Genomic DNA, 18,339 nt, shown 5'->3' on the forward strand with positions numbered 1-18,339 from the left:
ACGCGAGGGGTTTTGGGGGGGGGGGGGGGCTGCTGCTGCTGCCAATTACAATTCCAGCCCTAAGAGATATTTTTGATCAAATCATATAGAGATCCATTTGGCTATCGTATATTTTGAGTCCAATCAAATCCTTATCTCATTGAAAGTCGAAGTGTTGTTGCCCAACAAACAAGTTAGCTGTTCTTTGATCGATCGAATTGTGAACAATTAAATGCACTTCTGGACTATTTCTCCTTTTGGTTTGGTGCCCTTTATTTCTGAACATCGAGGCACTTCTGGTTACCCAATAAGGGAGGCCTGTTTTTTTGGGAGCTAATTTGCCAGTGCCAGTAAGCTTATTTGCAATCTTTCCTGCATCTGGACGATTTGAGTAAGCACAGAAATGCCAGCACCTCTTAAATGTGTTCCTTGGTTTTTATTTATTTACATAATGTCCTGCATTACTGTCTAATGTTCCTACCAAAGTCATACAAAGTCACACGATGCTTACTGAGCTAAGCGTTTACTGAGCTAATGTCATGCTAACAAAATGTATACAAATACAGCATGATTGGAACAAGCACAGCTCCAGAATAAAGATTTGTATTTTATTGAACAGGAAAGAAGAGATGCTGGATTCCTGATGAAAAGGAAGCTTATTTAGAAGCTGAAATCAAAGAGACTGGTGCAGGAAAAGTCACTGTTGAGCTTGCGGATGGAAAGGTAAAACAAGATATATCATGGTACAAGGTATAATTCATAGAGTGCAAGCAGTTCATTTAATAATTCCAAAAGAGGGAACATTTGCTGTAAGTTCTCACAACTGATTGGTGGTTTGAAAGACCACTAATGTATTCTAATAACATTATGCAGTTAATAAGATAGTTTTCAGTATATTAAAGCTTAACTCCGGGATAAGCAAATATTATAAAACAAGAGGCATGTGTATTCTTACTTAACCACATGAGGATTTTAGGGGCAAATCTGTTGACATTTTTTAGGCCATATCTCTTACGTCTAGCACCTCTCTCCCTGTCCCCGCTCCCCCACCACTATTACTGGCAATTGCCGGCTGTCAAAATGACAGCTGGTAATTGCTTTGTATTACATAGCAGGAGAGGCTATCAAAATGCAGCTGCTCTTATGTAAAATGACACTTAAAGATAGCCTGCAAGTGTCACTGAGTAAATACAATGTAACAGTGTGTTATTTCATAGTTCTTTCATATGTAGATCAAACTTTTGACCTTTGATTTGCATGTGGCATCACTTAAAGAAACCTTGCAAGTTATTTTATTTCATAAAATGCATTCCTATTTAACTCCTTACTAAGCCTTAGTTGACCCTAATCAGCCCTGATTAACTTCTCCCTTCCCTTCTCCACCCCTAGCTATTGTTTTTATGCTCATCTTATATTCCTATTTTCTTAGCATTTTTTAAATTTGTATTCATTTTGTTTGTAACAACAAAAAGCGCAAAATCGGAAAAAAACACCTTTTGACGCCATTTTTGAAATAACTTTGCCATGCTCTGTGCATCATTTTAAATGGGACATATTATGGAATCAAATGTACATTTAGTTTTTTCTAATTTATGGATTTCCGTGTTTTTACATAGAGTGTGGTGGTAAAGGAGGGAGATGTACAGCAAATGAATCCCCCGAAGTTTGACATGATTGAAGATATGGCTATGCTAACTCACCTCAATGAGGCATCTGTGCTATGTAATCTGCGGAAACGCTATGCTAATTGGATGATCTATGTAAGTAACTTATATTATTGAGGCTTTGTGTTACCTTTTGTCTGATGTTTGGTTTTTGTGACATGCTTGTTTTTTTGTTTGCATTCTTTATACTTTACAATTACTATTATTGGAACGTATTTTAGACAATTATTTCCCACAATACAGACTTACTCGGGCCTTTTCTGTGTAACTGTGAACCCGTACAAAGCGCTTCCAGTCTACAAGAGAGAGGTAGTCGCCGCATACAAGGGCAAGAGACGGTCTGAATCCCCTCCTCATATCTTCGCCATCGCTGACAATGCTTACCATGACATGTTGCGCAGTAAGCATAATTTCATGTCCGTTTGCCAAGTTCTTAGCAGTTACCATTATCTTTATACTACCATGTAAGAGCCATTTACACAGGTGCTGTCCTTTCCAATCTGTGCACAGATCCCCTGCTGATCGGAGCAAAACAGAACAGATGTCACTCTTATGACATCCATGTCTGTTCAGTTTTTCTCCATCTTGCGGTGGAGGAAAAAAATAAGCTGTATAGACCATGGTAGGTCTATGTGCAGCTGGATTAGATTACCTCCGACCCATCATGATCAGGTCCACTAGGATGAAACTCTGTTCCGTTTTCTTTTCTGGATCTAGACGGATTTGGGAGTAACAGGAAACAGGTAAAGCAGATCTGTTTACATCTGAACGCCCAGGGAGTTACATTGGGCTGGAAACAGGTTAAACACTTTTAGATCGTTTGCGTCTCTTATGTTTATTGTGCAAGTATGACAATTATATGTCCTTGGAATTAGGAAAGGAAAATATCTATCAAAAAGCCAATTTAAATCCGACTTATTTTTCTCAGTGCAGAATATTACAGGTTAGAAAATAATTGCTAACAAAATTGCTTACATTGACCTATTGCTATGAGCAATAAGCAACACATACACATCCATTATTAGTTTTTTTTTTAATATACTGTTTATGAGGGTTTATAAGCTAAAGAAACCTTTGTACTCAATTATATATCAAGGGATAAAAATATCTTAGTTCTTTCTTTTTCTTTCTTGTTAGATCGTGAAAATCAGTCAATGTTGATCACGTAAGTAAACTTGAACACATATATTATATAATATTACACATAGGACATATCTGTTATAACAATCCATCTGTAACAATTATGTGTGTGCCACTCATTTTCTCTTACATGTCATTTGCTTCAGTACCCAAATCACTATACTTCCCCAGATCTTGCTCCAGCACCCATGGAATCCCTCCACTGGCTTCCTGCAACTTAGGGATGGCGGGAGGTGTTAGGCTAGACCTACTTAAGGGTACTCGAGTACACCCCGCACATTTTTGTAAATATTTTATTATATCATTTCATGTGACGACACTGAAGAAATGAAACTTTGCTACAATGTAAAGCAGTGAGTATACAGCTTGTATATCAGTGTACATTTGCTGTCCCCTCAAAATAACTCAACACACAGCCATTAATGTCTAAACCACTGGCAACAAAAGTGAGTACACCCCTAAGTGAAAATGTCCAAATTGGGCCCAATTAGCCATTTTCCCTCCCCGGTGTCATGTGACTCGTTAGTGTTACAAGGTCTCAGGTGTGAATGGGGAGCAGGTGTGTTAAATTTGGTATTATCGCTCTCACTCTCTCAGTTCAACATGGCACCTCATGGCAAAGAACTCTCTGAGGATCGGAAAAAAAGAATTGTTGCTCTACATAAAGATGGCCTAGGCTATAAGAAGATTGCCAAGACCCTGAAACTGAGCTTCAGCATGGTTGCCAAGACCATACAGCGGTTTAACAGGACAGGTTCCACTCAGAACAGGCCTTGCCATGGTCGACCAAAGAAGTTGAGTGCACATGCTCAGCGTCATATCCAGAGGTTGTCTTTGGGAAATAGACGTATGAGTGCTGCCAGCATTGTTGCAGAGGTTGAAGGGGTAGGGGGTCAGCCTGTCAGTGCTCAGACCATACAACGCACACTGCATCAAATTGGTCTGCATGGCTGTCGTCCGAGAAGGAAGCCTCTTCTAAAGATGATGCACAAGAAAACCCGCAAACAGTTTGCCTGAGGCAGGCAGACTAAGGACATGGATTACTGGAACCATGTCCTGTGGTCTGATGAGACCACGATAAACTTATTTGGTTCAGATGGTGTCAAGCGTGTGTGGCGGCAACCAGGTGAGGAGTACAAAGACAAGTGCGTCTTGCCTACAGTCAAGCATAGACGTTAATGGCTGTGTGTTGAGCTATTTTGAGGGGACAGCTAATGTTCACTGATATATAAGCTGTACACTCACTACTTTACATTGTAGCAAAGTTTCATTTCTTCAGTGTCGTCACATGAAATGATACAATAAAATATTTACAAACATGTGAGGGTTGTACTCACTTCTGTGAGATACTGTATATATACAGTATATATATATATATATATAGTCAAGTGGAAGAGGCACTCATGGGTATTGTAACGAAACACCTAAAATAGATTTATTGGTTGATGTTTTGACAGAGCAGTGCTTTTTATGAGAAAGACAAGCAGCACCTTGTTGAAATATCGACCGATACATTTATTTCTGTTGCTTCATTACCCATGAGTGCCTCTTCCACTGGAGCTTTGTATCTGCTTGCCTCATGCAACCAGGTTTTTTACCCTTATCTGAGTGCGGTGTCCACCACTGGACTGAACACAATGCCACCTTATTTACTAACGTTCACCTTGCAAAGTGAACATTTACTTGGCTAGGTGAACAGTCTCTATTCCTTTTGTAAATCAACCCCACTATATATTTAGTGTTAAAATGTTTAGCAAATTGATGAATTCTTTAAAATTATTTTTCATAGTGGAGAATCTGGTGCTGGCAAGACTGTGAACACGAAACGTGTTATTCAGTACTTTGCCACGGTTGCAGCAATTGGTGATCCTACTGGTAAAAAGAATGTAAGTATTTTTGTAAATTCTTATTAGTATTTCTTTGTTTTAAAGAAATCAGCTCCAGAATTCTATTTGTTGATGATTAAAGTGACCCTGTCAACTCCAGCATCACAGTTCGCTGGTTTCTCACAATTCTTGCTTTAAGCTTGAAATTCACAAACTTTGCAGCAAACGCCATTGCAGTCCATGAAGGGTGCTAATAACCAAGCAAAAGGCGTTGGAAGCTGGCCACTACTGTGGGGGGAATTTAGCAATGCCAAAATGTAAAATTAAACATAAAAAGCAGTATATCTCCCTATGCAAGATTATCAGCTTTCTCTAACAGCTCCAACACACAATGACAAGTGCCCATTAGGTCGATCGCGTAGCGTACCGGATCACTGGTAGATCGCAATGTCCTCTCCTCCCGCCGTGGGGCTTCTCCTCTGGATCCCTGCTGCTCTCCCCCATCTGTATGCAGCGGGGATCCCAGGAGAAGTGAAGGAACTGCTGCAGGCGGCGGGGGTGTGGGCAGTGGAGGGAGCCGCTGTCACAGAAGTAAGGTTGAGCGGTGAGGAGAGAGAGAGACGCTCGGCCAGGATCTGACAGCCGGTGCCTCTCTCTCTCTCTCTCCTCACCGCTCGGAACTAACTTCTGGGACAGCGGCTCCCTCCTCCGCTGCCCAGCAGCTGAAGTGCTTCTTTCACTTCTCCTTGGATCCCCCGCTGCCTCATCAGATGATTCTGGTGAAGGGGGCTTGCCCCAGAAACGCATCAAACTTGGCTGACTGTGGCCGGTGAATGGTGATGTGACTGGAGGCTACCGTGTTACATAGTCCGGGTGATACCATGTTGGGTTAACAGACAGTGTGGCCTCTCGTTTGTTGTTAAAGCCTGATGAAAACATTTGTTTGTGAGTACATTTATCCCTTTTATTTATCCTAATAAATGATTTTACACACGGAGGCGGTGCTCTGTTCCCTTTTGTTTTCCCCCCCTGCCTCTGCCCGGGAGAGCAGTGGGGATCCAGAGGAGAATCGGTACATATCAGTGATATGTACCAATCCCTTGTGCAGGACAAACACTGGAGCGATCAGCTGATCAGCTGATCACTTCAGTGTTTGTAAATTTATATCACTCCCTGTTCATTCATGAGTTTCTCAATGGGGAGAAGCACTCTGCACAGAGGCTCCTCCTCATTCAGAAACTGGTTATAGTAAATATTTTCTGAATGAATGGGAAGCCTCTGTGCTTTCCATTCATTTAGAACAGAGGCTGCAGAAAAAGAGATTGAGGACTTTGTGTCCTCAATTTCTTTTTCTATTTTAAAAGGGAAATATCAGGGGGCTGTTAAGACCCCTAATATTTCCACGAAGCCCCCCCCAAGAGTAAAATAAAATTAAAATCAAAAATAGTAAAAAAAAAAAAAAAATTGTGGAGGCAGGGCGCTGGGTGACATCACACGCCTGTTGGGGGGGGGCCTCGGGCGCAAAAGGAGCTGGCTACGGCTGTGCTCCTGCGGCGTCGTGCGGCTGCCGGCTGAATGTGTCAGACGCCGCAGATGGAAAGGGGCGGGACACCTCTCCTCATGTGTAACGTCGGCCACACGAGCACCGTGGTAGGACAGGACGCCTAGGCCTCTAGAATGCACTGGAATGCAAGCCGGCCAACTCCCCGCATTCAGGGGCGGAAGGGGGTGTGGGGTTGTATTGAAGTAAATGGGCCTGCAGCCATGCCCCCAGCCCACAGTGAGATCGGCCGCACCCGGAACGCAGGCACATTAGTGCCTGCATTCTGGTACAGTGCGATCTGCAAAAATAGCAGCATTTTTGCGGATTGCATCTGGACCTGAACGCAGGCACTAATGTGCCTGGGTGCCGGCGATCGCACTATGGGCGAGGGGCCTGGCTGCCATTGACTTCATTGCTCCGCCACGCCCCCTCCCGCCCCTGAATGCAGGTGTTTTTTCGTTGGTAGATCTCATTGAGCTCGTCATTTGAAAAGTAGCTCTCCAGACGAAAAATTGTGGGCGCCCCTGAACTACAGTTTTGTTAATGTTTACAGTATTTTAATGCATTTTTAAGATTTAACACTTGAGTTTGATGTCACTTTAACATTTATATGGAAGACCGCAAACATGGTCCCAAAGTGGTCCCAAACATGGTCAAAGTTCTCATGCAGTGTGGATTGTTAGCTTTTCTGCTACATCAGGGCCGGTGCACACCTGGGCGATCTGTGACTGCGCGCCAATCATGCGCGATACCATACGGATTGCCGTCACAGACGATTGCGCTGTGGGTGCCATTATTTTCTAATGGCACCCCAGTCGCCCTGGGCGGATTGCACGCTTTCCCGCCGCAATTCCGCCCGTGCATCCGAACACGATAGCGGCTAAAACATGTACCTTTTTTTGCGATTGTCGCGCGGATGTACCCCAATGAAATCAATGGGGCCACGCGGCAATCATTATCCGCAATCGTGCACGACCGTGTGATCCTGGGACGCTCCTCCTGGATCGCTCAGGTCTGCACCAGGCCTTATGCAGCAAACTCTTATGGTTTATTTTTTTCCAATGTTTGTACTAATTTTATATTTGATTAAAACATTGCTTGTCCCTGCAGTAAGAAGTGGCGTAAAACTATTTGGGGAAACTGAGCACACTAGATTGTTTTGTATTGTTGCCTTTTCTCTGTGATGAAAACTGAAGCGTAATTTGATGCTTTTTTCTTAACAGCAACCAGCAACAAAGACTGGGGTAAGCACTTCTAATCTATATGTCCAATTTCTACCTAGATCTATCAGTCACACTGATTGTTAGACATTGGAGTTGATTTTAATAAATGATTTTGGCTCTTCAAACTAAATATTCACATGCCTGATGAATATACGTTCATTTAAATATCACTGTTATAGGATATATTTTTATAACTGATGTTATTACATGAGAGCATTAGGTTTCTGGTGGAGGCCTTTTCTTGTTTTAATATTATTTTCTTATTCTCAATTAATACATCTGGTCTAATGAATACAATTATTTCTTTAATATATTGTATTTGGGATTATTCATCTAACCGAAAAAAATAGTTTTCAGAACATTCAAATGTCTAATAATTAATGGGGTTAAGTCGATGATTCCGATTGTAGTGATTAAAAAAATTGTGAGAGCAGAATAGAACTTTTTCTTGAATTAACTTAATTCTAACAGTGAATTTGATCTTCGTTTCGAGAAACCCATTTATTCCAAAATCGAATATTAAAATCAAAGGAATATCAAATGAATTTTCAAATGATATACTACAAGTTTCTTATAGCATTATGAAGAGTTTTCGTATGAAATTTTGTTTGAAAATGTGCCAGTGCATGGTCAGCTATAGACTCTCGTGAATATCTTTCATATTATCTAATCAGTTGCACCGCATTTTAGGCATTGGAGTTGATTTTTATAAAGGAGTAAGGTTTTTACTTTCAAAGTTATTTTTCACAAGTTTATTGACTAGGTTGAAGATATGCTCACTTCAGTCATATATTCATAGGCCAGCAAAAGAAAAAATTGTTATACCCCTTGCACGTGATTGGGTATGCAAAGTGAACAAAGCTTTAACTTATTTACAAGTTATTGTAACATTCAGTTTGCTAAAAAACATTATTTAGTCCTTAAGTCAGCCTGTGGCATTGTGTTGAAATGTATTAAATCGATATTTATGTGAATATGCATATGTATTTTTAGGGAACCCTGGAAGATCAAATCATTCAGGCAAATCCAGCCCTGGAAGCCTTTGGAAATGCCAAAACACTGAGAAATGATAATTCATCTCGTTTTGTGAGTATGCTGTTCTTTTGTCTGCTATACTTGTTTTATACCTTCTGACTGTAACTAATGTCTACATAGATGCCTACATAGGTAACCCATTTCAGTAAATCATCAGTTCTACAGTATGTACCTGGCAATACATCAAATGCTTACAGCTTGGCATAATCATAAGTTAACATAAAATAGGCTCAGGTTATTTATTATTATTCTTGTATTACTTTATACTTTATTACACTTAAGTTTTGAACAATGTATACTTGTTTCTGAGTATTATTCTTCTCATGATGCAAAAAAATCTGCTTTACTGCTGAATATAATAGGTCAAAACCACAACGAACCAACTAAATGTGCTTTTAGGTGAACATAGTAAAAATATTGTCTGTGTTAGAATGATCTTATAATACAATTCTTGTCTACAGATCAATTTTTTTGGCTTCAGCACATCTTGATATCAGACTGCTTTTTGACTGCAGCTATTAGTACACAACGGCACTATTCCACTTAAAAAAAAGATGAAATGTAGTGTCGTGTGTGTCCATTGCTCATATGCCACCAATTAGTACTTTTACTTATGTTTACCATGGACTGTATTGCAGAGCAGACCGCTTCAGTGGATTCTGTGGTTTCTGCCTAAAAAACTTACCATAATTACCACAGACTTGATCTAAGGGCCCAGATATTTCTAGCTGCAGTATCTAACTTGTGTTAATATCTTATGTTTCCTACAGGGTAAATTCATTAGAATCCACTTTGGTACCACAGGCAAATTGTCTTCTGCTGATATTGAAATTTGTAAGTTGATACATTTCTCAGATATAGAAGATAATATTACTAACCCATTAGCACTGTTAACCTTTTTGCTTCAGGAATACTTTTTTCCCTTTTTCACATACATGTTTAAAGGGAGACTGTTACCTTGCCCACGCAAGTCTCTGCAAAGGACCCTTCCTGAGCCCTTCATACTCACTTTGCCTGTACTCCCTCTCCACTACTTCCTCCATCACAGCCAATGCTAAACTCAGTCCCTTGATCATGTGACAGTGCTTGGGCCTAGCAATTGACTGCTATAACATGGCAATGACAGATTTCTGTTTTTACGGGGACATCAGGGGTCTGTTAGACCCCTAATGCTTGCACTGCCCCAGTCCCTGATCTACATGTTAACCGGCTGGTACCAGCAATACATTGCAGGTCTGAACCAGAAAGGGCTCAGAGCTCCGCAGTTCTGGGTTCATTCTAAGCAGAGAAGATTGAGTATCTAAAATGCCTCTCCAGCAGTACTGGGCACACAGAGGAGCCAGGTAAACAAGTGGAGTAGGCAAAAAGTTACAGCCACCCATATCACTTCTGCTGAACGGAAGAAAGCTAGTGATATAATATTAAAATAAGTTCACAGCTGCAATGAACGTTTTTACTCCCCTGATTGCCATGACATACAGTATACGTCTTTGGCTGTTTAATGGCCTTTTCTTTTTTTGTGTGTTTTGGGAGCTGTCATCACAGTTCTTTGTCAGTGTATAAATTTTTTTGCAGGCCAGGACCAGCAGACAAGGGGGCCAGGATGTTTATTCTCCATATTAATTGGCACAAGTAGCACAGGAATGGACTACGTGCAGTCTTGTGCACATGCATCATTAGTGATTTCTTCTAGCTATCCAGCATCTATGTCCTAAGCCTGCAACCCAGTTTATGCCATGAAAGGTAGACAGCTCATCTGTATACTGAACATTGTAACACCCCTAAAATGTGGCCTTCTTACAATCATAGATCTGCTGGAAAAATCCAGAGTCATTTTTCAACAGCCTGGAGAGCGAAGCTATCATATCTTTTACCAGATTACCACTGGGAAAAAAAGTGAACTACAAGGTGAGAACACATACCAACAACCACTAACATACCAACACAGTGCCTGATATATGCAATTTTTCTTTTGAAGCATAAGCACCTCAGTAAAGAAAACATTGCATATTTACATCATAGTTGCTTTCTTGTATTTGTGTATTTACTGATATATGTATTATATAAATCTTAATAGGCTTGGCCTAAACTTTGAAAATGATGGAACAGATTCTAACATACAATAGTTGGTGGAGGTTGGCAATGTGTAGTGGTCCCCTTGGAGGATATCATAAATAATCTTGGTGGTCAATATTGCCAAAAAAATCTTCCATTGTTTAGAATGTACATCAGTTTTTTAAAGCTAGTAGATTAAAGCATTATAAATATAGCACTAAGCTCATTTAAATTGGTATTGTTGAAATATGATAGTATATTGAAAGTTGTATGCTTTGACGGCTACAACAATGCTGATACATGACCTCAATGGTTCATTGGTGGATGATTCTTTCTAAGAGTCATCCACTAACCCCAGTGAAAAAATTCAAATTCTATTGTTTTTCTTTGCAGATATGCTGTTAGTGAGCACAAATCCTTACGATTTCCACTTTAGCTCACAAGGTGTTGTTACAGTGGACAACCTAGATGATGGTGAGGAGTTAATTGCAACTGATGTAAGTATATCCACACCAGAAGTCAAAGTTATTTATAAGTACTAGGGATACACCGATACCGAGTATTTGGGCGAGTGCTCGTACTCACCCAAATGCTCCGATAACCTTTTCACGATACTGGAACTTCCGGTCAGAGGGAGATTTCCTCTGACCGACAGTGCCACAAGGGAACATGGAGTCGGGAAGCTGGCTCCATGCTGTTTGGCCAGCTCGATGCTGATTGGCCAGGAAGCTGGGTTCTCAGCCAATCAGTGTCGAGCCAGGCAAACAAATCTCATAATATGGCGACACAACCCCCACCCTGCAGACAAATCATTCCCCTCACATAGATCCTTAGCAGCAGTCATTACTGTACCAGTACCTTGGCCAGCTGGGCAAACACCGCTCTCCAAGCTCTCCCGGATCTGCCCACGTCTCCTGTGTGCACAGCGGCCACGTGATCAGCCCTCAACCTGCTACTGCGCATGCACAGGATTTCTGAATGAGAGCGCTAGCCAGTATGTGCATGTGTAGTAGCAGGCTGGGGGCTGATCACATGGGCGCTGTACATACAGGAGACGTGGGCAGATCCGGGAGAGCTTGAAGAGCAGTGTCTGCCCAGCTAGCTGTGGGACTGGTACGGTAATGACTGCTGCTAAGGATCTATGTGAGGGGAATGAGGTGTCTGCAGGGTGGGGGTTGTGTCACCATATTGTCAGATCTGTTTGGCCGGCCTCGGTGCCGATTGGCTGAGAAGCCGGCTTCCCAGCCAATCAGCATCGAGCCGAACAAACAGAATGTAGTCGGCTTCCCAGGCAATCAAGAAGCCGGGTGGTGGGTAATGACACGCCGCCTGGCTTCCTGAGTGCTCGGGAAGCCGGCTCTATGCTACCGGAAGTATCGGTATCTGGTATCGGCGAGTACCAAAATATAAATATCGGTACTCGATACCGAAAAAAAACAGTATCGGTGCATCTCTAATAAGTACTAATGACTCAGTGGGGTTGATTTACTAAAGGTGCAGAGAGTGTTTACTTTCCTTAGTTAATAAGGTCAAGGTTTGTTCACATACCCACCCATTCAAGGGAAAGCTAAAATCCTCAAACTGAACACAGTTCTACCTCACTTACCAAACTATTTGAACGTTCACTTTGCTAAGTGAACACTCTCTACACCTTTAGTAAGTATCCACAAAGTTTTGATATGTTTTTGTTTTTTCTTTCTGAGCTACGTAATTTTTTTTCCACAGCAAGCATTTGACATATTGGGTTTTATCACTGAGGAAAAGTATGGAGCTTTTAAGCTAACAGGTGCAATAATGCATTTTGGGAACATGAAATTTAAACAGAGACCAAGAGAAGAGCAAGCTGAGCCTGACGGCACAGAAAGTAAGTCTCTTGACTTTAACACAACAAACAAGTCTAATTCTGTAAGACAATGCAAAGAGCTAACCTAAAGGATAAAGTGTAGTCGCCTATAGCAAACAGCAGGATTTTATTTAAGTCAGATCACTAAAAGATGAATTTAGATTGTTATGAATTGGATATGGTGATTTTTTACATTTCATTTAGCTTAATTGGATTAGTTTTAGCCAGCTTTTTCAAACTGCATAGAAAGAAAGAAAAAAAAAAAGTGCAGTATAAGAAATAAATGAAAATAAGTTTTACTGTATCAACTGGAATACTACTAAATTATAATTCTTCTCATTTATATGTGGTTTAGATATTTAGTTCCTAAACACATAGAATGTTTTATCACATTCTAGTAACTTATATTTTTGTTTTATTAGATACTGACAAAGCTGCTTATCTGATGGGCGTCAGCTCTTCTGATTTGGTAAAGGGTTTAATGCACCCCAGGGTGAAAGTGGGTAATGAGTATGTCACCAAGGGTCAAAGTGTAGAACAGGTAAGACAATTACATAAAAATGCAGTACATGCCAACACCATGTTTCATATGATTGTTTCTTTATACCACTGGTGGCCAACTGGATAAATATGGGGATTCTTAAGCGTTGCCCGTGATAGATCCAGAGGACCACAGAATATTACAGAATAATTTTGTACATTTGATATTACTATTATTAGGATGGTAAAGGCTGACCAGGTTGGGTCCGAACATGAGCTCATGCCTACTCCCCATATAAATCTGTCTGGACATTGTTATTCAGAGATGATGTTTCATGTTTTTTTGTACTACACACTGGCAGTTAGATTTGCGATGCCACCATATTTGTGTGGAAACTTGTGCTGAGAAAATTATGTAAGCTACCATTTCTGACCTTCGTATCAAAATGCTGGTTGCTTGGCGTTCTCTGCTTTAGTATTAAGGGGTCTATTCACGAAGCTGCCGAGGGCAGCCGAGTGAATGACCGATCTGAAGTGAAGACTTCGATAAAGTATGCATTAGGGAAGTCAGTGTGAAGTCATACCTCTTGATCTGTATACCTATGTTGGGTTAGTGGAATAGGAAATACTGAAGACATACGGCTGGGTTCACACCTGCAGTACACCGCATGACACCCAGGATGCGCTTCCCAGGATCGTGCGGTCCTGTACAATGCAGGCAGCGATTGCTGCGCGGCCCCATTGATTTCAATGGGGTGACATCCGCGCAGCAATCGTAGAAAAAAGGTACAAGTACCTACTTTTTGCGATACACGACACACGGCTGTTCAATCGTGTTCGGAAGCACAGGCAGAATCGCAGTGGGAAACCAGCACATGACTAGGGTGCCATTAAAAAATAATGCCATCCACAGCGCGATCGGTTCACACCTAGGCAACTCCTGACCGTGCGGCAATCTGCGCGGAAGCTTGCACGATTGCCATGCGGTGAAGTGTCGCCTAGGTGTGAACCTAGCCTAAAAGCAGCATGGCATCCAGGGAAATGGTATTTTCTTGGGACAAAGCCTATTTGCCTACTGTTTCTGGTAAGTACCCCAGACATTTTTCCTTATTAAGCAGTTTCCAATTGATTTTGTTTTGTTGCCTGTAGTTACTTTTTATCATTTAAAGTAAGCTGAACCATTTGTATTTCTTATTATTAAAGTATAATTTTAACACTTACAATATGTATAAATATATAGTTTTTCATAGCGTCTACATCTCCATCTAACAACCCTTTTCCCTGTTCCTGCTGGTTTTACCTGGTGCTTAGAAACACATCTTACAGTCCTAACCTTCAGAAATTTTTGCAAAACAATAATCTCTAATTTGTTTAGACAGTGATATGTCACCAATGTTGTCCTTATAACACAGAGTAATCGACTCCCTTTTCTTTAAAATGTGTTTAGGTTAATTATTCAGTCGGTGCAATGGCCAAAGGCATCTATGATCGAATGTTTAAATGGCTTGTGGTTCGTATTAATAAGACGCTGGATACAAAATTACCCAGACAGTTCTTTATCGGTGTGCTTGACATCGCTGGATTTGAGATTTTTGATGTGAGTTGTTTCCTACGTAGTTGCAACAATGTAAATTTCCTACAATAACAGATAGAAATCAGCAAATACTCATATGGTTTAAACAAAACATTGCCTTGTGTTTTGAGTGGTATTTTTTTTTAATGCCGAAAAAGGGATAAAAATGACAATGCACATTAATGGCCTAAGTAATAATGTAGCTTTTTTTATGATGGGTTGTTACTTGTATATATAAATAAATCTCAAATTGCACCTTGCGCCAATCTCTGTAACGTTGCAAGCACTACAAGAAGTATTCCCCTCTTAAAAGTACAACAGTAGTAATAAATGTGCTGCGCTTCAAATAAATAATGATAAATCAATCAATCAATCAATGAATATTAGTGATAAATTAATATGCGTCTCACAATAAATATGTTCATGCTCAAACATTTCTGTTAATATCATTCCCTGGTAACAAATGTCCATATATAATGTACAATGAGTTCAGGATTGTTGAAGCGTATTATCAACTTTTAAAGTGGGAGTAATTTTGTAAAATAATAGTTTTTTATCGTTAATGGTTTTTTGCTATGGGCACTTTTGTATTTTTTATCGAAATGGTTGTGATGACATGCTGATGCACATTTCCAGGGAGACGATTGAAATGGAGAGATGGCCTTTAAATAGGATTAATTGGAGATCCTTGAAGCGATTTTAGACCTATTTGCAGGTCTGTACTTAAAGTGAGCGGCGGGGTGATAATTGGAAGTGGTGCATGGAATTTACATAATAACTAGCACTGTGGATGAAACAAGAGCATGGTGCACTTGGGACATTTTAAAAACACTGTGGGGGGAATTTATCAAAACTGGAGCAGACAAAATCCGGAGCAGCTGTGCATGGCAACCTATCAGCTTCTCTCTTTTGTCCAGTTGATATTTGAAAATTAAAATGAAAGAGGGAAGCTGATAGGTTGCCATGCACAGTGCTCAAGATTTTGTCTGCTCCAGTTTTGATAAATCCCTACATTTAATTTACTAATTTGCACATGTTTATATTAGAACACAGGAACATATTGTTGGACATTATATATAGATATTTGTTACCAAGGAATTATATTAACAGAATTTTTAGAGTGTAAACATATTTATTGCACATATTTATTATGAGACACATATTCATTTATCACTTATATTCATTGATTGATTGATTTATCATTATTTATTTAAAGCGCAGCACATTTATTACTACTGTCTATATAAATAAATATTTTTTCTTTTCTATTTTATTCTTATGTAAGATTGTTTGTGTTTGAAATATGTATTTTTTGGCTGGGGGCTGCAAATCCCACTATAGATAGATTTTTTGGATAGTGTTTTTAAAATTAGGCACATTTTTACACATATCAGTAGTTTTATTTTACTTAGAATAATGTCACATTTTTGGATAAATCCACTTCCCATGGTTAAGGTGTCATTGTTATAGTTTCCAGTTAAGATAATTAGTGATGTGACATTATTAAATGTAATCATTTAAAAAAATTGCCAAATCATAGGGCTGCTAAAGACACATACATGAATCCACTGATCACCGCCTTTGGGGGAGACAGAGTCAATAGTACACATGGAATGTGGGCTGATGCTTCATAAATCTGCTGGAGTCCCATCTAGCGCTTTTGCCATACCGTACATCTGTTGTGGTTGGTGTAGGTAGCTCCACTACCACAAACATTGGAAGAAGGTGTATGAACAAACATTATTGTCCACAGGAAGGAGAAATGACAATCCATACATGATCCAGTTAAAGACTTTTATTAAAGAGACACTGGTAGGTGGGCTATCAGCAGCCACTATGTACAAATTCACCTGCGCTATGGTGATAGTGATACACCCAGATGCTGCGTTCAATTTATAATATATAAAATGTGATACAAATCTAAAAAGTTTTGTCTTTGACCAGAAACCACTACATTCAAATGTGGGATATAATAAAGTGATAAATATCTACAAGAAAATAAATCTCAGCAAAGGTATAAACCTGTGATGTACACAAATTGCATGTGTATATAAAGTACGGACCTTTTCTGTTAATACACGTGGAGCACTGAGACACACGAAACATTACAACTGCACATATGGATATATTGATTTTTGATTATCACTTTTCAGGTTATTTTCTAAGGACTTTTATTATGATACTTTATACCTTATAGTTGTTTTTAATTTATATACACATGCAATGTGTGTACATCACAGGTTTATACCTTTGCTGAGATTTATTTTCTTGATATTTGTCACTTTATTATATCCCACATTTGAATGTAGTGGTTTCTGAGAAAACTGCATCAAAGACAAAACTTGTTAGATTTGTATCACATTTTATATACACTGAGTGGCCAGATTATTATGACCACCCCATCAGTACTTCGTTGGGCCACGAGATAACTCCACGAGATGACTTTGTTGGGCCGCCCCGTGACTCCACGAGATGTTGAAAGGTGATGCGAGGAATCTGACACTGCACTGTTGCCCTTCTGTTGTCTTGTACCAGTCTTGCCACTCTCCGTTCTGCCCTAACATTGACTAGTCGCTGACGGCCACAAGTCACACGTTCAGACCAAGATTTTCGTCTGACAGTCCAGTCTTTAAACACTTTAACAACAGCTGCTCTTGAACATTTAACTAATTCTGCTGTTTTGCTGATACTCGCTCCATGGCTCTGAGCGCCAACAATCATCCCACGTTCAAAGACTGTTAAATCGTGTTGTTTACCCATATCTTCAGAATAAAATCACTTCTACTGTCGTAGTAAACAATCCGCTTCCCTATTTATAATGGTCTGGCCCTCTAGCAACTTCAGCGCAAAATTATAGCTAATTATAGCTAATTTGCCTACAAACGTCAAGTGGTCATAATAATCTGGCCACTCAGTGTAGATCATAGCCACGTGACAGCCACTGTCACTTGGCCCTGATTGGCCAAACCAACAGCATCTCCTCAAGCATTAATTGGATTTAATGTTGAATAGGAAGGAGATGCATAATTCATTATCTTTAAACCTTGTATAAGCAGCATTGTCATGCCATTGATTTCTCAATTATTATGTATTGAAATATGTTTTAAAGTAATGTACGTTTGCAAATAAATCTTTACTTTTTTTTAGTACAACAGCTTTGAGCAACTCTGCATCAATTTCACAAATGAAAAGCTGCAACAGTTTTTCAACCACCATATGTTTGTGCTGGAACAAGAAGAATATAAGAAAGAAGGCATTGATTGGGAGTTTATTGACTTTGGCCTTGATTTACAGGCCTGCATTGACTTGATTGAAAAGGTACGCATGTCATTTTGTTGTTACCTTATGAGTTGCAGTAATAATGAAATGATAGCTTGCTCTGTATTTGTTATCACATGTAAATAATTGTGCCATCTTGTTTCTTTCCAGCCGCTGGGGATTTTATCAATCCTTGAAGAAGAGTGCATGTTCCCTAAGGCTTCAGATATGACGTTCAAAGCAAAGCTTTATGACAACCATCTAGGAAAATCCCCAAACCTCCTAAAGCCTAGATTAGACAAAAAGAGGAAATATGAAGCTCATTTTGAACTTGTTCACTATGCTGGCGTGGTAGGTGAAGTCATGTTTAGAAATACAGATTGAACAAATGATGATTCATGTTAGTCATTTAAAGTCAATGTATAGTGGGTTTGTGCATATTTTCTATTTCTATATTTTCTATTTCTATATTTAGGATTAAAAATAATATTTCTTTTTTTTATCAGTATATTAACTCTTATTTTGTTCCTTTTTGGTCTGTAAAATATACACTTGAAAGCAGATACCTGTTAATCCTGCCAGATATCCAGTGAACTTGCATCTTCCTGTGCTCTCTGTCTCTGATGCAATGAAATCACAAGCAATGTTATCAGCTCTACCCAGTTCACCTCTGTGGGCTACAGAACACCTCTACCTTATGTTATGGAGTTGAGGAAAAGG

At 39.7% G+C, this 18,339-nt stretch overlaps 1 protein-coding gene across 1 annotated transcript in view; it reads left to right on the forward strand.

Annotated features, from left to right (window-relative positions):
• LOC108794737 (myosin-6-like) overlaps positions 1 to 18,339 on the forward strand; it is a 78,649-nt gene that overhangs the window by 1,528 nt on the left and 58,782 nt on the right. The window contains exons 2-15 of the mRNA XM_018565830.1: positions 599 to 702; positions 1,596 to 1,739; positions 1,887 to 2,043; positions 2,781 to 2,808; positions 4,573 to 4,669; positions 8,369 to 8,461; positions 9,181 to 9,244; positions 10,220 to 10,318; positions 10,859 to 10,962; positions 12,191 to 12,329; positions 12,731 to 12,849; positions 14,236 to 14,385; positions 17,509 to 17,679; positions 17,791 to 17,970. Of these exons, the coding sequence (XP_018421332.1) occupies positions 599 to 702; positions 1,596 to 1,739; positions 1,887 to 2,043; positions 2,781 to 2,808; positions 4,573 to 4,669; positions 8,369 to 8,461; positions 9,181 to 9,244; positions 10,220 to 10,318; positions 10,859 to 10,962; positions 12,191 to 12,329; positions 12,731 to 12,849; positions 14,236 to 14,385; positions 17,509 to 17,679; positions 17,791 to 17,970 (1,649 nt within the window). The remainder of the gene's footprint in view (positions 1 to 598; positions 703 to 1,595; positions 1,740 to 1,886; positions 2,044 to 2,780; positions 2,809 to 4,572; positions 4,670 to 8,368; positions 8,462 to 9,180; positions 9,245 to 10,219; positions 10,319 to 10,858; positions 10,963 to 12,190; positions 12,330 to 12,730; positions 12,850 to 14,235; positions 14,386 to 17,508; positions 17,680 to 17,790; positions 17,971 to 18,339) is intronic.

The sequence above is a fragment of the Nanorana parkeri genome, unplaced genomic scaffold (genome assembly GCF_000935625.1).
Source record: "Nanorana parkeri isolate BGI_ZX_2015 unplaced genomic scaffold, ASM93562v1 scaffold890, whole genome shotgun sequence".
Taxonomy (NCBI): domain Eukaryota; kingdom Metazoa; phylum Chordata; class Amphibia; order Anura; family Dicroglossidae; genus Nanorana; species Nanorana parkeri.